The 22755-nt window shown below is 36.1% G+C and overlaps 1 protein-coding gene across 1 annotated transcript in view; it reads right to left on the bottom strand.

Moving 5' to 3' along the window:
• The window catches only part of LOC124250922 (alpha-2-macroglobulin-like), a 35418-nt gene that overhangs the window by 9211 nt on the left and 3452 nt on the right, over positions 1 to 22755 (bottom strand). The window contains exons 5-25 of the mRNA XM_046683235.1: positions 21913 to 21933; positions 21482 to 21650; positions 20941 to 21025; positions 19517 to 19637; positions 18664 to 18778; positions 18387 to 18496; positions 16394 to 16555; positions 13926 to 14153; positions 13612 to 13675; positions 12328 to 12470; positions 11578 to 11727; positions 9480 to 9647; positions 8912 to 9020; positions 7228 to 7348; positions 6315 to 6543; positions 5469 to 5595; positions 5005 to 5126; positions 4588 to 4639; positions 1432 to 1515; positions 979 to 1155; positions 574 to 661 (exon numbers count right to left, since the gene is read on the bottom strand). Of these exons, the coding sequence (XP_046539191.1) occupies positions 574 to 661; positions 979 to 1155; positions 1432 to 1515; positions 4588 to 4639; positions 5005 to 5126; positions 5469 to 5595; positions 6315 to 6543; positions 7228 to 7348; positions 8912 to 9020; positions 9480 to 9647; positions 11578 to 11727; positions 12328 to 12470; positions 13612 to 13675; positions 13926 to 14153; positions 16394 to 16555; positions 18387 to 18496; positions 18664 to 18778; positions 19517 to 19637; positions 20941 to 21025; positions 21482 to 21650; positions 21913 to 21933 (2645 nt within the window). The remainder of the gene's footprint in view (positions 1 to 573; positions 662 to 978; positions 1156 to 1431; positions 1516 to 4587; positions 4640 to 5004; positions 5127 to 5468; positions 5596 to 6314; positions 6544 to 7227; positions 7349 to 8911; positions 9021 to 9479; positions 9648 to 11577; positions 11728 to 12327; positions 12471 to 13611; positions 13676 to 13925; positions 14154 to 16393; positions 16556 to 18386; positions 18497 to 18663; positions 18779 to 19516; positions 19638 to 20940; positions 21026 to 21481; positions 21651 to 21912; positions 21934 to 22755) is intronic.

The raw sequence follows: 22755 nt of genomic DNA, 5'->3' as shown, positions 1-22755 counted from the left end.
TGCTACAGACAGTCTAAGTATTTCTAATGGTACTTATTTTTCCTTATGTGAATAAGGCTTTAAATCTTTCTTTCCTTTAGAAATTTCCTTCTGTAGATGGCAGAATGTTCTCAGGTCTTACATGCAATAACTTCTTCTAACATTGTTTTGCCTTAGGGATTTTAAAACAATATTTCATATCACTGGGTCCTTCTCATTTCTTTCCTCCTGTTAGTGAATTTATTCTCAGTCGGGTTGAGTATAATCTAAAAAACATAAGCTAAGCTGAAGATAACATGGTTTATCTAGAAGTTACATGATATGTTCACTGGCCATATCATTAAAAAACTAATGGTTATGGGAGCTATTTTAGAAAAAACCTTATTATGAATTTTGGGGACAAATCTGACATACGTGTATTTGAATCTCAGCTTTTCTGCTTGTTACTTTGCTAGTCTTGGTGTATTTATCTAGTATAACCATCTATTAGTTTAATAATACATATATGATAGAGTTACTGTGAATATAATTTTGATAATATATGTAAGAGAGTTGGCACAAAAATAGAAGCTTGAAAAACTGCCTTTCCCTTACCAGGTATTGCCCTCACTTCTGCCACGTCGCTCCCCAAAGGTGCTGTAGGAGCCATCATGGTGCTTGTAGTTCAGCTGTCTCTGATAACCTGAAATGGAAGGTTAATGAAACAACATGACAGATTGTACATGCTGGGGACAGAGAAGTTACTAAAATGCTTTGGTCTCCCTTGTAATATTTCCTAAATTTTGTTGTCATTTGTTAGAAGGTTCTGAGTTCTAAACATTTTATTAGAGGTTGGACACTGGATAGTTACCATGAAATTAATTGTCATAGTATTCTTATCATAGTAATTATCATAGTATGATAAGCTAATATATCATAGTATCGATAAATAACTCAAGCCTACCAGGAAATTCAGTTAAATAACGTTGTGAAGTTTTCACTCACTCATAAGTCACTCACCAGTGTTAAGGTAGCCAATGGCCTTGGATCTGGCCTCTGGAGTCAGCTGCTGTGTTTCATTTAGATAATCCAGAACATAGATATTAGGAGCAAAGAGGACCATATTCTGTTCTCCACAGCCATAGGGCATTTTGAGGAGATTTTGTGTGTCTCTCATGGCAGAGCCTAATATGTCTCCTAGAGAATGGGAGAGATGGGAAGTCATAAAGCTTAGACAGTATAACCTATTAGAATTATTAAGAAGAAATGAATACTTTATCTGAGTTAAAGAAATGAGGATTTTTTAGGAAAGGTAAGTCTTCCAGGGACAAAAGTATGATTGGAAGCAATAAACAAACCCGAAGAAGGAGAGAAAAAAGAAGTTAAAATTAAATTTGTTGAGTATTTATGGAAAAGGAATAGAGTAGAAACTGTCAATAGAGTAGACTAGTCCACTAGGGGCTGGAGCTTCACCCAAAACTGAGAAGGAGGCTCGGGCAGATTCTTCTACTACATTTGGCGGCAGCTTCAGAGATAATTGATCAGACACCTCAGCATCTAGAGAAAGAAAGAAATCAGTCATAATGAAATTTATTTCTGCTATATGTATTTCTGAAGAGCTCCAAGATCCAGAAGCTAAAACTAAGCCTTACACCTAAACTTCTTCAGAAAACTTGTCCTTTTTAAAATATTCTAGTTTTTTCTATCTTGAAAATGAATGAATGGGATTCTAAGATTTCCAGAACTTCTCCTTCCCCAACCATCTTTTCCTCCCATATATAGAGTTGCATTCAAAAAGAAGGCTACAAATCAACGAGTGCCGATGACGTTGTGATTCTGTTGTTGTCATCTTATGGCCAACACAAGAATAGTTCTCACAAGATTATCTATTTACTGTCCATCCTCAACTCCTCATTCAATGGTTGTATGAAAAAAAAAATACGTAAGCACAAAAAAAATCTCCAGAAAGTTCCTGAATTCCAAAATAATGCTATGTCCTTACTTCCGTCAAATTTCACCAGATACGAAGATAGTATTTTTATGGAAGCTCTAGACATGAGGGAGGGGGTGAAGATGAACCATATTTGACGCATTAAAAATAAAATAATTGCTGCTAAGTATACATCTACTGCCATTTTAATATTGGTGAATTACTGTAGTATTTATTCTCATACTGCATCCCTTCCTGATAAGGCTGACATTAAAACTTTTTGCCTAAGGTACAATGTTTCAGCTATGCAAGATCAATAAGTGCTAGAGATCTACTATACAGCATAGTGCCTAAACTATATTGTACACTTAAAAATTCGCTAATAGGATAGAACTTGTATTGTGGGTTCTTATCACACACAAAAATATAATAATGAATAAGAGAATGGAAAGAAACACTTGGAGGTGATGAATAGGTTTATGGTATAGATTGTGGTGATGGTTTCATGGATGTATACTTATCAAATTGTATACATTAATTATGTATGTATTAGTAATTATATTAATCATACAATTACATAATAAAATTTAAATTTAATTATGTGTGTAAATGCATAGTGTAATTATATATTAAATATAGACATGGTTATATTAATTATGTATGTATTACTTGTATATCCATAAAAGCTCTCTTACCATCCAAGAAAAAACTTTTGTGAAAAAACAGATGCCATAAGTAAAGCTAAATTACCAAGTGAAAGAAAATATTTGCAACATATTCAATATATAAAGAATCAGGGCCATATAGCTGAATCAGAAAAAAACAAACTACTCTGACATGAATGGTCAAAGGATATGATGGCAATTCATAAATATGCAAAAATACACTTAACTCAACACTTTTACTTAGAGAAGTATAAATTAAAACAACAACAATGTATTTTTTCATCCAAATTTTTGGTGAAAGCTAAAAATTTTGATGGAAACAGATTATGGTGATCCTGTAGGGAAGTATAAACTGGAGGAAATATAAACATATTTGGGTAATAAAGAGAGGGATTTTTTTTTTCAGTTCTGTTAAAACTAAGAATATACACACTGCCTCCTAATCAGGAATTTCACATTTCGGTATCTACCTTAGATATACTTGCCTATGTACACAAGGATGATTTTTATCTATTTATTTATTTATACTGGCAAATAGTTGGAAAAATCAATTTGGGAATGGGTAAAAAACCAAGCAGAGGGGCCGGCCCTGTGGCTGAGTGGTTAAGTTCACATGCTCCGCTTTGGCAGCCCAGGGTTTCGCCGGTTCAAATCCTGGGCATGATCATGGCACTGCTCATTAGGCCATGCTGAAGCAGTGTCCCACATGCCACAACTAGAAGGACCCACAACTAAAAATATACAACTATGTACCAGGGGGTTTTGGGGAGATAAAGGAAAAATAAAATCTTTAAAAAAAAAACCAAACGAAGCAGAACTGTGATATATTGACAGTATGGAATTAAAAGTCATTATCTAGATGTATAATTTAACATGGATAGACTTCTAAGGCAGATTGCTGAGTAAAAAAAAAAAAAAAACCAGAAAGTTATAGAATGAAACTCATACCATTTATGTAAATCACACCTACACAAACAAATTCATCTACACATATTATTTCTAAAGGCACATGGATGATCATTAAAGTATTGAAAAACATTGAAAACGGGTGACATTATCCTTTAATATGAGGCTCTGCTTTGTTCTATAAAGGAGAATGTATTTTTGTATTATATAGGTAATTAAAATTAATTTTAATAATACTACTTGATGATTAGCCCTAGATGCAGAAGAGCTAAGTCAAAATAAGAACTCAGAAAAGGAGGAGAAGCCCTGATGAAAGGATTTGGTGGTAAGAGCCAATTCATTTAAATGTAGAAATAAGACTAAACAACCAGGTAATTATTTTTTTAGAACACATTCTACATATTTTATGTCTTTACAATATAAAAAACATAGTAAATAGAAATTAGTAAGTAGACAGAGAGAGGAAAGGAACATACTGTGATGTTGATTCAACACTGGTTTGAGATGAGAACACATTATGCTGACAAGTTTCTTAGTGTACTAAATTTCTATAAATGTTTTTGTTTAGACTAGAAAATTCTCCACCAAAATAAAGTTATATCTTTTACTGTAAACTTCTTTAGTCCCTTATCAAATGACTGAGAGGGGATTAGGTACAAGATTGGCATCAAACAAATATTGGTATGACAGGAATTTTAAAGGCTAACTCTCTCTTCAGGAAATAGCATGGTCTCATTATCAAATGTTGCTGCCCGTGCAAAACTCAGTGTTGGAGTGACCTGAATTTAGCAACCCCTATGTTGTATAACAATATTCAAGAAAATATCCCTTTGGCAATATTCATTTTTATTCTATCCACTTTCTACCTGTGACCACATCATATACTGGTCAGAAAGACATTTTGGTGTTTGTGCAGATGTTATAAGAGATAAAGACTCAGAATGCTGAGCTAGGGATATTCTCATGATCAAATTATTTGGCCTCTCTCAGACAAGTTTCTTCATTTGTCAAATGGGCTGAGGATTCTTTGGGTCTTACTTACTTCATAGGGAAAGTGTAGGAATACTATACAAAATTCTTTGAACTTCAAATGTTATACAAACTTTAATTATGATGGCTGACTCTTACCTGACGGACAAAGCAAGGAGTTGAATGTTGCTTCCTTCTCTAGCCCTTCAGGCTTTAGGTGGAAAGAAAGAAAAATTAAAGGTGAGAATGGACTGACTTTTAAGACTTATGTGTTGATAGGGGAACCACAAATTTCTGACAGTGAAGAAAAGAATGGGAACTGAATTTCTAATGTATTACACAAATAAATTCCATAAGTATAAGCAATATGAAGGAGACAGATTGATAGATAAGAAAGTTAGGGGAATATATATACATATATAGAGAGAGAGAAAGAGAGAGAGAACAATAATATCGTGAAATATCTCATGGTCGTATATTACTTATCCTTTCTTATCTAAAAGTTGGAACCCTAACTAGATTCGCCATTGCTTTTCTTGACACATTGTGATCTATCAAATGGGCAGACTGACTTACTTCAACCAACAGAGGCTTGATGATTGTGTCTTTCTTTCCATATTCAGGGACCACAGCCACCTCAGTCCCACACAGCTCTTGAGACTCCAGTGCCTCTGCACTCACGGTGAAATTCACATTCCCTGAAAAAAGGGGCCAACAGAGGTGAGCAACATCTCTCTCTTCCTCCATGCCTCCAAACCCCAAGATTTATAAATGTTCAATGCTTTGTAACCTTTTTCTGTTCTATAAAAACACAGGAGCAGAAATAGAAGCAGCACTAAAGGCTAATGATACTGAGACTCCAAGGTGGAGATGGAAGTGAGGGAAGTGGGATATTCTAGACATCGTAGAATGAAAGACAAAGAAAAAAAATCCTACTATCTGGAGGGTCTTTGCCTGAGGGAAGCAGCACTGGACATAAGGATCCCAGAGATAAATACAATCCTTGAGTAGAGAATTGTCTTCAGGAGACTGTCCCTCACCTAATGACTTTGGAGTTACTGCCCAGGACACAGTTTGTCGGCCATTCCCAGAGATGCAGTGAGACCCTTGTTCCTTCTCTCCTGGGACAGCTAGAAATGCAGGAGACTCCTCCAGATTCACACTGACCTGAAATCACATACATGAGACAAAGAGACAGATCAGAGGGAGAAGGAACCAAAGGGAGAAGCCTCAAAATAAAGCATAGTGGGGGACGGGTTAGATTTCATGTTGCCTCATACTGGAAATAATATAAATGAAGACCGAGCACCTTATAGGTGGACTTGATATCTAAATCTGAGTATTTGGGGATAATCTGCTCTTTCATGTGGTGGGATCAGAAGAGAGGAAGAGTCATGATGGTATGTTGCCTGTGGGAACTCCACTTCTTTCCTGGGATCTTGACCATTCCTTCAGCTCTTTCAGGAGAGCATACAAGATTTACAAACAGTTATGGTTTCAGCAGAGGTAAGATGCTCATAAATAACTTTTAAAATAAGGTTTAGTATAATTAATGATATATGAAAATAAATATTTGAGAATGTAGAGGTTGAAATCTTGGAGAATCTAAGACATCAGAATAAGCATACTGATTTTTGTTATTCATGTCAGAAATCTGCATGCTGCATGAGCTTCCTAACTTTAAAGGGTTATGATAAGGGTCAGAAACTTTTTTTAAGTTGCAATTTGGTATTTGGAGATATCAGAAACTGTAGTTATATAACATATGAATTTCTCTTCTGGTCAGGCCAACGTGTACACAGGAGTCTGTCAGTATTCCTAGCAATGCAATTTTTAATTTAGTTGACTGTTACCTTGTGCTCACTTTTAGAAAGAGAGGTCCTTACCCGGATGCGTTTGGGGAGGTAGTTGAACACTGTGGCCTTGAGTGTGAAGGCTTCTCCTCGGATCACAGAGTAGGGAATTGTGAGCTCCACAAAGAAGGGCTGGAAGGCTCGGAGGGAGGCAGTTGGAGAGAGACCAAATCCAGTGTTACTGGACAGGCAGAGGGCCCCTGCCTTCCACTCAGTGATGGTATCAGGGACTCTTACTCCTACTTCACCCACACCTGATGAGCTGGGGAGGATGGCAATGTGAAGAACAAAAAGTAAGCAGTTAAATATATCCTTTCTAGGAAGAGAATCCCTATAAATGATTCTGTGGTCATGACTTGCATGCACTCAGTAGAAACACCAATAATGGAGAGTATAATCAAGGCTTGAAATGGGAACATATAAGTCATTTTCTTCCAACTCTGACTGTTTTCAATCCTAGTCTATATCAGAATCTCCTATCTACATTCAGTTGTAGTATAATCTATTATAGATAATATAGTTATAAACTAAATATGTAATTTGAGATTGTTCTTAAATTTTCCTCTCTAAAATATTGTTCTGCTGAGGCCAGGTTTAGAATTTTTAATTCCACTCCCGTTGTGTATAGTCGGCCTGACTGATTCTGTGCTTAACTCGATTATTAACCAATGAAGAATCTCTTATAGGTGTTAATCGGTGCAGTGCTTGGTTACATTTAGTCCTTATGCCCATTTTCTGGAGATCTTAGAATTAAATTTGGGCAAAATTTCTTAGCTCTGATACAATTAGGTTAGTGAGACTTCTTAACAGAAGTATTTGTGTTAGACCTTTCCTGAAAACAGCAATGTATCTAAAAGAAATACTTGGATATTGAAAAATTAGCTAAGAATTGCAAATTGTAAGGAATCTATCTTGTTGCATTGTGTATATAAAGGAAGTTACTTACTTTACTACCACCAAATCCCAGATCCAGGTCTCAGGGAAGTACTTTCTCACAGTCTCTGTGGGAGGCTCTGAAACATGTATCTCCCTGAAAAACTCGTGGCTTCCTCTCAATTCAACTGAGCCTATGGTGGGTGAGGGAGGAGATAGACACAATAAATATAAAGACAAAGCTTATGAGAGATTGTAATAAGTGCTACAAAGGAAGCAGGGTGATGAAATAGACAGGAACCAGGAGAGGACGCTTGGGTGTTAAAGGAAAGCTTCTTTGAGGAGGTAATATTTTAGCTGAATTCTGAAGTATTGGAAGAAGCTGGGAGTGAGCTGAGGGCAGAGAAGTACAAGCAGAGAACACAGAGACCTAGAGCCAGAAAGAGCCTTGGATTGTCTGTGGACCAGAAAGGAGTCCTCTGTGGCTCTTGCGCCTTGTGCTGGGTGGAGAGTGCTAGGACATGGGGGTGGGAGGAGGGCAGCAGTCAAAGTTCCCATTTGACGTGTTCCTCTGTGGGAGCAAAGAAAAATCGTACCCAAACATCATGACAGTGGCTTTGAGAAATAGTTTATAAGAATGAAAGGATCAAGGATAAAAAAGGCTGTTTATTTCCATATGTGTCAGACAATCAGAGTTAGGATGTTTTACCCTGTTTACCTTCTGTTAATGGTGTGCTGGTAAACAATTAACAACCAGCTCTCTGGAAAAAAATGTGTGCATATATACACTTGTACGTACACAAGGTTACTATAAATCTTACTGATAAAGAAGTCTAGAATATAATTTGTAAATAATAAAAAATACAGAATAATCTTTCTAAAAATTCCATATAGCCAATTGCTTCTCGCTGAATGTTTTCCTTGATTTTTGACAAACTCTTTTGTGTGTACTCAGCCTATATTCAGCCACAATTTGACAATATCAGACTATAAATGAATACTTGATTACGGTCTGATTCATCAAAGAAGTAGCCACAGCATTGAAAAATGAGTGTGATTTCAACATGAATATTGGCTGATGTTTTGGGGAAGGTAAAGAGCTTCTCTACTTGACTGGTAAGAATGTAGTCACCATTTGTGAACACTTTTATTTCTGTTTACACTAATCCTGTGCCTGGAAAATTTCTCTTCCCTTTTCAACCCCATACATCTCCACTTACTGGAGGCAGATTCTTTATGAATGATTTTCTGATTCCTCAATCAGAATCAATCCTTTCTTTCATTCTGCATATCTGCACCTCTCTTACAACACTTTTCATCATCTGCCTTGTATTCTCTCCAGCTTTGCATATGTGAAGGCTTGACCCAATCAGAATTTTGGGGTTTGTATTGCCATTTGACCTTGAGCAAGAACATTAATATATCTGAATCAGTCCGTTTTTGTTAATTTTCTTACATTTTATCTTTTTTTAAAAAAAATATTTTATTTTTTCCTTTTTCTCCCCAAAGCCCCCTGGTACATAGTTGTATATTCTTCGTTGTGGGTCCTTCTAGTTGTGGCATGTGGGACACTGCCTCAGCGTGGTTTGATGAGCAGTGCCATGTCTGCGCCCAGGATTCGAACTGATGAAACACTGGGCCACCTGCAGCGGAACGCGCGAACTTAACCACTCGGCCACAGGGCCAGCCCCTTACATTTTATCTTTTAAAAAATTCTTTTATTTGGGTTAACATATTAGGTTATTAATTTTTTTTACCTGGAGCAGCTAATAGTCTTCCATACTTCCGTGTTGTAAAGTATTCATGCTGGGTACATACCTTGGGCTTATGAATCTTTGAGTTGGTAAATACCCTTAAGCCCATATCCTGTAAAGGAAATTATTATCTAATCAGTACATAAATATTAGAAAATGTATATAGGCACATAACTTCTTATCAATGAATTTAACACACAATGTGATTAGCTTAATATTAAATGTTTAATGTTCACATATGTAGAATGGATATAGATATGTTTACAGAGGTAATTTCATTCTGTTTGTAAAATTCTGTCAATGGTAATTATTTTGCATATGTGATATTTATAAATATCATGAGGAAATAAATTTCAGTAAAAAGAAAAAACTTGATTAATAGTCCAAAAAGTTCCACTCCTGCCTCTGGAGTAGCAGTGGCCTTGGAGAAGTCACTACGTCTCACTGTCCTTAACTCTTGATGTCTCATTATCCTTAACTCTGATATGAAAGCATTAAAATAAATATTTTTTTCCATATATAATACTTTGTGAACCTTAAGAACTGACTGTCTAAAATATCAGGAATTTACCTTTAGGAAGCTGTAGATATCTTTTTCATTTGTATTTGATACTGGGGAATACATGATTCCATTGATATAGACATTACGGTGATTGACACAGTCTCCATCGTCTTCCTCATTTTGATTTAAACTCTCAGGAAAACCAGTGAGGTCCTTTACTGGTAGCAGGCTATAAACCTGTACAAATGCAAGGACAAAAGGACAAACATATTTTTGGTTTATTTTTCTTAAGTGAAAGGAGAAAAGAAAAGAATAATACTCTTTCTTTGAGTGCCTCTGTTACTTAGATAATCGATTAAGAAGATGATTTTGAAGATGTGTAACAATTTTAGGAAAAAAAATAAAAATATTCCCGTCTAAGTATTCAAGGATCATAATCATTTGTTTCACAGTTCAGAGGCAATCCCTAGATTCCATTCTAGAATGAAATAAAGTTTTATTAAGAGAAATTGAGGTCTGCTATTTCTGAGACATTGTACAAAGCTTTGGATGATAGAATGAAAATGATAGTTTTCATCTCTATCCTGAACTTAGCAAATGACTCCGATTATAACAAGTAAATGAACACATGTTCTAAACCGACACATGAATAAGTATATATCGTCTATATAGGTTAGGATAGTATTTTTTAGGTATTATTCATGGGAGCAAAATGCTCCAGATCTTCACACAATACATAAAATTTTAACTGTAAAATACTAGAAATGATGCTTTCAAATTCATTTGAAGGGGAAGAGTAAGACAAACATAAAAATGCTGATAGGTGCGCTGTATTATATCCATAGGACTTTAAAGTTGATTGACAAGAATAGATTAGCAAAGTGAGTAGTGTAATGAAATTAGACACTTTCTCAAAGGCAGCTCCCTCTTATATTCTCCATCTCCCCTCTCAGCATTTTTTTCCTCCAAAGAATATTACATAATTACTGTCTGTCTAATGTATAAAAATGTAAGTTCCATGATAGCATGGATTTTGTCTTTCCAGTTGTTCACTACTAAATCCCCAGAACTTAGACACACAGTAGGCATGCCTAGAACACAGTAGGCACTAAATAAATACATGTTGAATGAATAACTTTTGCTACTAGGAACAAAGTGTTTCATTAGTAAAACATTATCAAGGATTGAGGGGAACCAGTGTTTTAACCCAGATCTACTGCTACATATCTGAATGCTTCTGCTTTATTAACAAATTAAGTAGGATTTTTGCTTTATCTGTCCACCAGGGTTGCTTTAATTAAAAAAAAACTTAGAGAACTTTAAAATTATATTATACAAACATAAAACATTAATATTATTTTTCCATATATTACCCTTGTTCCTACTATTGAAATGTACTACTTAATACTTAACTTAGAAGTATTATAATATTTTCAATTAAATCCAATTGGAAGGACTGAAGAGTAAAAAATCCTTTCCTAGAAGTTTCTCTTTTAGGGAAGCAAAAATGTAAATTTCCCTTTGTAAAATTTTAAGAGTAAAAAACCTTCAGTAAGAGGTTATTCCAATTGGCCTCCTATTGAAACTTTGAAGATATGAGCAAACGACTATTACTGCGTGCTATTAAGTGCTTTCTGATTGTTCCACTCCAGCATATTCCTTTATTTCTTCTCTAATCCAATATTTAAAAGATTTCATTTGTCACTGTCATTTGTCGTATAGTAATCATTATTCCTAATTTTGATTCATCAGAGACAGTACACATGTGCCTTCAGAAATTGTGTGCATCTTGGGACGTCCAGTGTTTCAACTGATATAAGGCTTATAATGACAGAAATTTGATATTTCATTTAGCCTGTGCAGTCAGTGCAAGTAAATGTACCATTTTGTTAGGGTTTTTAAAATGCTGAAGCTAGTTTGAAAATCCTGTTATTGGTTTTATAGAGCTCTAGGGTCTCAAAGACTTTGAATGATACATGATTTTATACATATATATTCACATGTAATATTTTCCTCACCAAAAAAAGTGCACATGAAAGAGCTCAAAACTATAAACTCCTAGATAAATTTAATAGTAATAGATCCTATCCTACTCAGATAGGCATTTCTTCTTGCTTGAAGACTCTTGCCTGGCCCTTCCTGGCCCCTGAGGTTGCCGGGAACTCACTGAGGCCGGGGACAGCTCTGCCTCAGGCTTCATGAGCAGCACACTTTGGTCCACGGCACGGAGGGCGCAGAGGGACTGAGGAGAAGCTGTGACTCGCAGGTGGGCGGGTGAGCCCGGGAGACTCTGTGTTGGGCTGAAGCTCAAATCCACCTGTGGAATTGTGGAGAAAAGTCAGAAAGGCAAATTTCCTGATTTAATCATGCATTTGCCAGCATTTCCTGAGTGTTCCTCACATTTAATGCACAATCAGTCTTTTGGACTTTGTGGTGGTTGACACTGTATGAGACTCGAGGCTGTCTTTCCCCTACACTTCACTCTCAAGAATCGGTTGAGCCATTATCATGATATCTAATTATTCTTATAAATTATTTAATTTGAAATACTATTTTTACCTTTGATACATGGTGAAGTGTTTATTACCTGTGAGTAGAATGCAAATAGTTCTAGATGCTCTTGTATTTTTTTTGGCTCTTTAGTAGTCTTAAAAACTTCCTCACCAATTTCCCAACATTTCATCATAGAAGGGAACGAGGTACTCTGAACTGTACCACGTGGTAAGAGACAATGCATGAGAATTTTGCGTTAGGAGTCAAGTGACATGGCTTCTTATTGTGACTGCTATTACCTTGCTGAAATTCTCTGAGGAATTCATTTAACCCCTTTGGCCCCAATGTGTGCAAGTAGAAAATAATTGATAACAATAGTAACTTCTAGTTTTAACATTGAAAATTTGTGATATAAAGCACCCACCTTGTTGGCCAGACAGTTTTCAATTTCATATTTTGCAGAATCCCCAACCACTTCCCCATCAGGTAAAATGGTATAGACGAGCAGTCGAGCAATGGGAGCGATGTCTGACTCCACCAGGACTGACACAGAAAAATGGCCTCTCACTGGAGCACAGAGAGATTCAGGAAGTGATTATGAGTTAGACATCTCCCCAGGGCTGAAATGAAATTTTTCTGTTGCACAAGGCCATTTTAGGAGCCTGGTCTGGTTAATGATTGTTTCTATTAGTAGGTGTAATAGATATCATGAACAGTAGATGTAATGGATGGATGACTACCTCTAAAAACGTTTTATCTCTAAGAACTCTAGCTGTAGAGAAAAACTTTATCAAAGCCCTCTCTTGTCACTTAAATCATAATGATTTCTCACCAATTTTGTTTTAGCTCAGCTATATAAGGCACTAATGCTATCTAAGTGTATGGAGACATCCACTTGGCTCCCATCTGATCTATACCTCACACTGAGAAGGGAAATAGAACCTAAAGTTGTGAGATGTAATAGTAAGAGATTAACACATTGTATTTATCCTTATATCCTCCTCAACCTTCTATGAACCAAATATTCTATTCTTTTCTTCTTAAGAGGGTACTGTGCTCTTTTAAAAGTTACTTTTTGATGCCTACGTAGATTCTTTAGACATTGCATTAAACTTCTGTAAGTCTATCATGGTGCTTCTGTGTTGCTAGGAAGAGGCAAGAGAAGAGCAGTTCACTGATGGTTCTCCCTTAGAGTAGGAGAAACCTTCAGAGGTTTATGTTGTTCCATAATTGTTCATGGGGAGAGTCTATTTCAGTGGTGGAAGTATCCACTTTAACTCTTCATAAACCATAGCTATCTTCAAAAGCAAAATATGATATAAAGATACAAATGACTCCACACAAGCCTAGGATATAGAAGACACTCCAAAATTTTACTTTCTCTCCATTGTCTAAAACAATTTTGAAATGTCATTTTGAGGAGAAGTTCTATGAATATTTATGGTTTGAAAATTTAGAATAAGCATAGATTATAAAACAACAATATCAACATTTTAAATAATCTGAACAGAATATGCTGAGGAAAAGAAAAGAAATATCTGATAAAAGGTGAAAAAAAGAAACCTTATTGCTTTCTCCCCTCAACTTCTTCTTTTTCGGGGTTAGATGGAAGTTCTCTCTCTTTATTTGAGACTATTCCTGTTATTTCTGCAGTATAAAGTTGATGTGTTGGAGTGGGGAAGAAATATGGAATTACGGATATACTTACTGTCTCCCTGCTCCACAGGCAGTGTGTGAGTTCCATTTCGGACAATGCCTCCCTTTGCCATCATCTGCAAAAAAGGAAATGAAAAGGAATTAATTTGTCTGACAGAGGTGGTACCCTAAGTCTTGCCTTCCAGCCTGTGATGCGTGTTTTATTGAGCCCCTGCTGGCAATAATTAGCCCTGAGAGAAGTCGAATTTTCGAAAGAAATATGGATAAGAAGTCAAAATAGTGATGCCTAAAGACCTTCATAATTCCTTGTCCCATAGAGAGCTTTTGTCTCTACAGGTGAGTCAATGCAGTGGCCTCCCTTCTCACCAGATAATAGAACACAAGCTCCTTCAGCTCCTGCAGGACCTGTCCATTTAGAATATAGTGTACTTGGACTGTCTGAGTTTGGCCACAGGGCAGTTCACGAGGCATGGGCTCAAGGTGGACAAAACTCTTGCTTGGGGAGAATACAAGATTAGCAGTGTGATGAGCTTCTTCGTTTTCTTCTGACAGCCATTGAAAGGCATGACAAGGGCTATGATCCTTGTGTTTGACCTAATGAAAGAAAAAACCAATATTATTTTATAGATTATATGTTATAGAGAATCAATATTCTCACAACTCTGCATTTATTTACTTTCCTCCTTAACTAGTACCTAGAAATCTTTTGCTGCACAGTAAAAAGTGAGAGAGAAGGGCCCCTCATTTTGTTCATCTGTATTACAGGCCTTTACACTGCAGAGGCTCCGTATGTTGGTATTTATATTTCTAAAGAGCATAAAAGGAGGCATCCTTTGTTGTGATTAGCTTGCGCAACATTTCTTTGGCCACTTGACCTATGAGGACAGAAACACTGGAGCTATGAGACCTCACTGAAGAGACTAAATAATCTCCAGAAACTGAAGAATTGCATTTCAGAAAGTAGAGGACTCGTGGCCGGTATTTGAGGTATACCTCAAATAGGTGTTATGAATAAATGTAATATTGCAACCTTAGGAGTCTGAGAACACTTTCTGTAAACAGCATTGGTTCCAGAGTTGGGTTGGTGAATTAACTGAAGTCTACCTCTCCTGCACTGTCTTAGGCTGAGTATTTTTAATGCTTTCTGTGGTTCTGGATTCTGAAGGATTATAGGCCTTATTTGGGTTGTGTTTCAACTTTCTTCATGAAGAAGTTGTTCTCTATTCTTTCCAGGCTTCTCCTATCCTCATCCTCACCTCCCAAGTAGCATGACTGAATCCTTGTGTCAGCAAAACACTTTGTTCATAACTCAGTGTATGTTCTAGTGATAACACACAAATGATTTTCAAAAAGAGGGAGCACTTAAAAATAATATTTTCATTTTCAGGACTAGCACAGTGCCTTGTACATAGAAAGCATTCAAAACACTTCTTGATTGAATAAATGAGTGAACATTCAATTTTGAGTTATTAGGGCTATGGGCTTTTATGCCATCTATTTAAAGCTGAATCAATAAAATATATTATTTATTCCTATTTTATATTTATATGAAAAGTCCTAAGAGGCAAGAGTTTTCCATCACTATTATTGTATAATATTTGTTGTGTATCCATATATCTATAAAGGTATATCTACGTCTCCATTGACGAATAGAGGACTATATGCTATACAAAGCAAGTTATATGGGTATGGATGAAAATCTGGAGAAAATCAGAACGGCACAACAAAAGTAAAGTAAGAACGATAATTGATGGGGTTTATATGTTTAACCTAAATGCTAATGATGTTAAAATGATACTTTTAAGGTAATAATATTTAATGGTTAAAGGGCGCTTACATGTATTATCTCATTTAATCCTCACAATAACCCCAAGAGTTAGGTATTAATATTACACTCATTTTATAGATAAGGAAATGAAGTATAGAGATTTTTAGTTATTTGCTCTTAATACAGAGTTGAGCCAGGATTTGAACCTACTTTATCTGATTCTGGAACCTATACTTTTAAAAAAATTATGGTAAAAAACACACAACATAAAATTACCATCTTAACCATTTTTAAGTGTACGGTTTGGTTGTGTAAAGTAGTGTGCAATAGTTCTCCAGAACTTTTTCATCTTGCAAAACTCAAACTCTATAACCATCTCAAACTCTTTAACAGCTCCTTATTGCTCCTTCTCCCCAGCCCCTGCCAATCACCTTTTGACTTTGTGTTTCTATGACTTTGACACTTCAGATACTTCATTTAAGTGGAATCATACAGCATTTGTTTTTTTGTGACTGGCTATTTCACTTAGCATAATATCCTCAAAGTTCATCCATGTTGTAGCATGTGACAGGATTTCCTTTCTTTTTAAGGCTTATTGCTATTCCATTGTTTGTATATATCACATTTGATTTATCCATTTATCTCTTGACAGATATTTGAGTCTCTTCAACTTCTCGGCTATTGTGAATGGTGCTGCTATGAACATGGGTGTGCAAATTCCTCTTTGAGACTCTGCTTTCAACTCTTTTGGATGTATACCCAGAAGTGGGATTACTGGATCATATGATAGTCCTATTTTTAATTTTTTGAGGAGCTGCTATACTGTTTTTCCTAGTGGTCTCACCATTTTACATTCCAAGCACAAGTAGAACTCACACTTTTAGCCACAACACCGTACTGCCTCCTTTTTTGTAAACTTGTTCAAAGTTGACCGTAGGTAAGTTTCTAATTGCTATTTTTTTTCTCTCCATAGGACTAAATACAATTTGGAAATTTTATCACTTTTAGGTAGCAACCTTTTTTCCAAGGCTACTTCAGGTCATTAGTAACTTCTTTCCAAACTTACCGTGACGGTGAGGGTGGTATCCATGATGTTGGTGGTGTTGATGGAGAACTGCACTAGCCCATGCTCATCAGTGGTAGTGTTGGAAGAATAGTTAGCTTCATTTGCTGTGATGAAGATGAGTTTATTTGGCATGGGGACACCTTTCCCATCTACTAGGCGCACCTGAGGATTAAAAAGTGTGGATCGGTTAGATGGCTAATATCCAATAGACACCAAACATATTCATTTTATCACAAAATAGAATGTGTCTTATATGTTGGCATATAGGACATGGCATGGTTCGATGCATTGAGGGTATGGCAGTGAACAAAATGTTTCCTTCCGTCGTAGAGCTTACAGTCTAGTAAAAGAGACAGGTGTTAAAGAAATAATATATATTGATTTAGTAGTAATCAGTCCTAAGAGGAAAAATAAAGCAGTGTAAAGGGATAGAGAATGATAGAGATAATAGGGGTGACCTGAAAAATGTATTGTGTGGATATTTTGAAAATGCTGTGTATTATATATAATTCTTGGAGAGTCACAGAACACACGAATCATATAGTAATAAAAATTTTTAATCCATTAGCCAAATTTAATTGAACCCAAAACACCTATTTTGTGGTAGACTGTTAACTTTCTATGGATTCGTGTTCTGAAATATAGTAAGTGCACAAATAGGCAACTGCTAATACATTATCCCGAGTGCTTCCCTAGTTGTTTTATATATGGTATGTGTTTCTGAACCTAGATTTTCAACCTTCTCTACCTTTGGAAGGTAGGCAGATTTTATGAGGCTCTTCTCATGTGGAAAATGTAAAATTAAGAAGACTCGCAAAGTATTAAATAAGGGCCTAAAGTCAAAATACTGCTAATATTGAATTTAGGAGATGAGCAGTCCAGTGCAGATTGTAAAGATGGTGATTCTTTTTCAGTATAAGCTATTTTGGCAGAAGGAAGGCCAACTGGCAGACTGGATCAGTATCTGTAATTATTTAACAAAATCTAAGTTTGACAATGAAATGTCGACTGTATGTACGAAGACAAGTATGGGAACACGACTCTGATCCTTACTCTTTTGGTGAGAAAGCCTTATGACTAATGGGATAGTTATTTAGCAGGAATAAAATATCAAAAAACTACTATATACATCTGAGAAGTTAAAAAAAATAGACTATACTTTCATTTTAGGAAGTGACCAAAGTTTCTGAATGTTTGCTGTCATGATCAACACATTCTAAAATTTACTGCAGCACTTTTTTGTCAAGTCTAGTCTCTCTGTCTTTTACACTTTCCACAGCTAAAATCCTATAACATGTCCATTAAGAACATGATACACAGTAATTAGACGCTGAGGTACATAAAACTGTCATCTCAGACTTTTGAAGTCAGAAAGATCCATTTGTACATCCGCTTATAATAGAAAGATAACAATAGAAGATTTTTTTGTAGGCCTGTGAGAAAGTTTGTAATTTTAAAATCTGGGAACCTTAAATAGCAGTATTTTACCCTTATGTGTACTGTTTTAAAAATATACTTATATTTATATAACAAGTATTATAGAAAAGCTAATGTAAATATAATATTCATAAAAAACACTAGGTACAGTAGAATCTTTTATACTTCAAAATAAAAATTAAAGCCACTTACCCACTCATTTCCAAACAAAGTTAGTGTTAGAAGAATAATGTAAGTGGCCACCAGGAATTTTGAGATTCTTGTGAGAAAATATAAAAATCTGAGACTGCCTGGTAAATCAGCAAAAGGAGGTTGAGTGACATCACACAATGCTGTTCCAGAAGTGAAAAAAATCTTCTATTTTGATAGTGCTTTAGAATGAGTTTATAGATTTCATATACAAATTTATAGAGGAACACATTTCTTTTTATGTGGTTTTATGCCTTTGGTTGTATTAATCAACAGATAACATTAGCCAGGTAAGGTTTTTAGCAGACTATGCTCTGCTTATTAGGTGATAGTACATAGTCTGATGGTGAATTGTAAAATACTCCACCTGCCCAAAGAACGGGATCCCTTGTCTAAAGTTCGAGTCCACTTTCACAAAGGAGAGTTTGGTTATGGTTCTTGTTATTTCACTGGATCCTCTTCCGGTTAATTCCACCTCTGAAAAAGAAGAAATAAATAAGTTCTTTTTTGGAAGGATGGTCTCCCTGAACTTCTTATGTGACCTCTTCTCTTTCAATTTATAATTTGGCAAAGGAAATAAATCAATGTCCGTTGTTTTTTCTTTTATACATTGTTATTTCTTTTATACCATGTAGTACACAAACCTGTTCCCTCTTCTTGGATCTTGGCCTCCACTTCAAGTTTCATTGCAAACCCTTCTCTCTTCATCTGAAAGATCTTGGTTTTCACTTGCTGAGAGAAGCAGCCCTGGTTGTTTAGCTAAGAGGGGAAAAAATATAATACAACAACATAACACTGGACAGATCAGTGATCAGTTAATCTGTTGGGATTTTGGAAGGAAACATAGCCTAGGGATCTCCTATGATAAGAACACAATAAACATTTTCTAGGGATTAATTATTATTACATTTCACAACAGTATCTGGTTTATAATTGACAAGTGTATTCCTTGATATCTGATATTCACTAGGGTAGATGAGATAGAAATGCCTTAAAAATTTTTGGGTAATCTCACTGTAGCAGGCAGCTAACTCTTCACCAAAGTCTGGTTCCCCTCCCAGAGTATACAACTGTGGCTGCGGAGTGGCTTCCCATCAGGGCACTGTGTTTCCTACCTCCCTGGCCATGTGACAAGCTCTTGCTAATAGAAAGAGAGCAATACCGACACCCTTCCCAGCCAAGGTGGTTAGGAGGTGGATGTTTTCTCTTTTTCCATCATACAAGTGGATGCCCAAGAAGACTTTGAATGCCAGGTAGTGGAGCTCGCTCAACTTCCATCATTTTGGGTGCTTGATGCACCAAGAACACCCACAATAAATAATTACAGGAAATAAATAATTCCCATTGTGCTAAATCATGTAATTTTTTAAAAACTGCAATAACTAGCATAGAATTCTCTTACAGATTGCTCTCCTTCCAAGTTAGCATCACGTTGAACTCACTGTTTATCAACAGTGCCTCTGTTGTTATCCCTAGAAGGAATAGTTTTCCACCTACCTGCTGACTGAATTTCTCACAGATAGCCTCTGACTCTCTGCCAAAGCAGTTAGAAGGGTTACTATATTTTCTGCACATGGTCACGGTCGCATGTCCTGGGACAGGCTTCCCATACGTGTATCTGTCATAGGAGGTTGCCAAATGAATCAAAGCAGACAGACATTGAACATCCCCATTTTCTGCCTATTTATATTTCCCCTTTAGCTATTGTGCGTTTACTCTCTGTACTTCCCCCTAATCTCTGCAGGGCTCATAATGTGGAGGGCCAGTGAACTAAATGATGACCCTTCTTTTTAAAAACTCTCCAGTGCAAATGCTGAAATTTACTATAGTTTTCTTTCATTATGCCTTTTTTCCCCTAATTTTTTATTTTCCACTTCATCTTTTAAAAAATATCTTTCTTACTACAAAAGCTAAACCTGTTCTTAAGAGAAAAACAATACCAAGAAAACAAAGAGAAGAAACAAACACCCTCAATTCTACTTAAGAAAACAGACTGTTAATAGGATGGTGTCTCTCCTTCCATCATCCTTTCCCTATGTGTAGCCATCTCTGTTTATGTAGAGTTTTCCTTGTTTACTTTTTACAAAAATGGGATTGTGCCATAAATATGATGATTGCTGTGTTTTCTAGAGCGTTTGTTTCCTTCCCTATTTAAAATATCCTCTATATCTCTATTTACAAGAGTATTGGTTCACCAGGTATATGGGAACAGGAACTTGGTGGCCATTACTCTGAGACAGTGCTGGGGCAGGGACTCAGCTGAATAGTGAGTGTGTTACATATGTGGTCATTAGGCAGGACCGGTTTCTTCACTCTGCCTGCTCTTTCTGCTAGTCCTACTGCTGGATTGCTGGAGATGGACGCACAAGATCCTGGAAACATGATACTTGAGAGGTCTTGTCCAGTCTCGTCAGTAAAAATGCAGTACAAAGAGGTATGCGACATGTCTTAGGTAGACCAATCAGTTAGAGGAGATTTCAGTAATATGCCTATTTCTACAAATTCTGAATCTAAGCTATTTTTCCATTCTGTATGCAAGGTCAGGTAAATGGTCTTTTGAGGATTGAATTTCCTTGACAATCTGGTGAAGAGTGAGTCAGTACCCTTCAACATTATCCCATTTGTGTGTGTGTGTGTGTGTGTACATCTGCAGCTTTGTCACTTTCAGAATTGATCCTAATAGCGTAGTCTGTCTAGGAACAGTTGCCTGCCCCATTGTAGTTACAATAATACTGATAAGGACATGCAAGAAAGTAAGAAGGAAAAACAGAAAAGCAACAGGAAAGTTCTAGAGATGGGGATGCTCCCATTTACTTAAAGTATTTTTTCCGCCACTGTTTCTAGAGAAACCAGCCAAAATATTCCAAATGGTGAGTCTCCTTTAAATAATTACCCTCAAAAGATTAAAAAAGTCAACTCACAGGCCACACACTGACACATTCACCTCTTGTTCCAAGATGGTGATTATCTTTGGCACTGTTACTTGCACTTCAAACTTGGGAAGCACTGTTCATTGGAGATAAAGGAAGTTGGTGATTGGTTTTCAACTTTTGGGGAATTAGTATTTTCAGGTTCTCCATAACAATTCCCTAATAACATTTTAGGGCTCTGCAAAGGTAACTCTTCTCTCCAATATATCTACCTTATTCTTAAATGGAGATTCTGGTTGAAGGACTATGACAGATCACTGTAACCTTAATGAATTATGGCAGACTCCAGTAAAACAAGAATGCTTTACATTTTTTTTGAAATTAAAAATTGCTACAAAAATAACCAAGCCTTATGAAGTCCTATTCACAAGTCATTGAAGGTTCTCATTGAAGTTAGATATAATTAATTCTATTCCAAGCCCAATCTCACCCATTTCCATGGGAAATGGAAGGAATCCAAGTAGGCTCAAATTCTAGGCCCTAGAAGTTTAAGTCTGAAGAAAAACGGTCCATGATTTTCCATAATCCATACCAAATTCCTCCACGATGAAGGGGTGCTCTGCCCTTCCACCCGATTCCTTCTGTACCACCACCTTATAGGAGCCCTGAAAGGGCTCTGATGAGAGGGGGAAGGTCAGTTGCTTGAGGCCACTCTCTAGCTTAAGATTCTGCCATTGTGCAATGCGATTTTCTTTGGGGTCCTGTGGATACATTAATTATAACTTACAAAATAGTCTAGAGCATTAGAAACAAAAAAGGAAATCTAGGAAAATCCCATGTTATCAACAAAAAGGGCAAATGGGGTCATGGTGAGGAGTGGAGAGTTAGAACCATCTAGTGCTATATAAGTTTGAAGGCTTCTCCTTAATGACAAGTGTCTGGGATATTGCAAGAACCTCTCAAGAATATTTCCCCTAAATGTATTACTTTACTTATAATTATCAAATGTTTCATGTTGCTTACCTTAATGTATACTAGTGGAATCTGAAAGACAAAAGAGAAAGAAAGGAGTTTAGAATTGTTCTCAAATATTCTCAATTATGATTTGTAAGCAAGATAGCTTTATGTAGAATAACTCTATCTGTAGTTGAACACAGAAAACTTCCAGGTTAATTTTTTTACATAATTTTTAATTAATCCATTTTAAGCAATTTATAAATAATGGTAAGACCTTACTAGGCCATCAGTAACAAATATATGTGTACTGCTATTCACTAGGAAAGAGATTTACTAACATTACTTAAATGCTTATAGCATCCCAGTAAAGAACACTCCTTTTTCTATAAAATTTTACAGTTTGAGAAATAAACACTAACAGAGCTATGGGCTCAGTTGCCCTCTGTATCTGTGGGTTCTGTGATGGAGGAACAGATTTGGGAAAGAAAAATCAAGGCTTTGGTTTGATGTCTGTATTAAAATTGAAAGAGATTTTTCTTACCATAAATATCAAGTGTTAGCCTGGAGTAACAAAATTAATTACACTCATCTTTCTTTGTAGAAGAGGTTTTGGTTGGTGTGTTTAGAAAAATTCCAAATCTTGGAGAAATTATTTGAACTTAAATTACTTGATGATTTAGTTGTGTCTACTATTTAACATATCTTTCTAATTTGCCTAATTGAGAACTATCTAAAGAGTAAATTTAACTGCATGAGAACTGAGTATCAGTACCAAGGTAGACAAAATTAACTCCTTCTTGACAAGGGATTATGTTTTAAATGAAGATCTTGCACTACTGTAATGCCAGAAATTACTGTTATTGATGTCACATTGGTACTTCCCCAAGCCTGGTACTTCCCCAACACCAA

Source organism: Equus quagga, chromosome 1 (assembly GCF_021613505.1).
Source record: "Equus quagga isolate Etosha38 chromosome 1, UCLA_HA_Equagga_1.0, whole genome shotgun sequence".
In the NCBI taxonomy this organism is placed as follows: Eukaryota; Metazoa; Chordata; class Mammalia; order Perissodactyla; family Equidae; genus Equus; species Equus quagga.
This window is presented reverse-complemented; position numbering and strand designations above follow the sequence as displayed.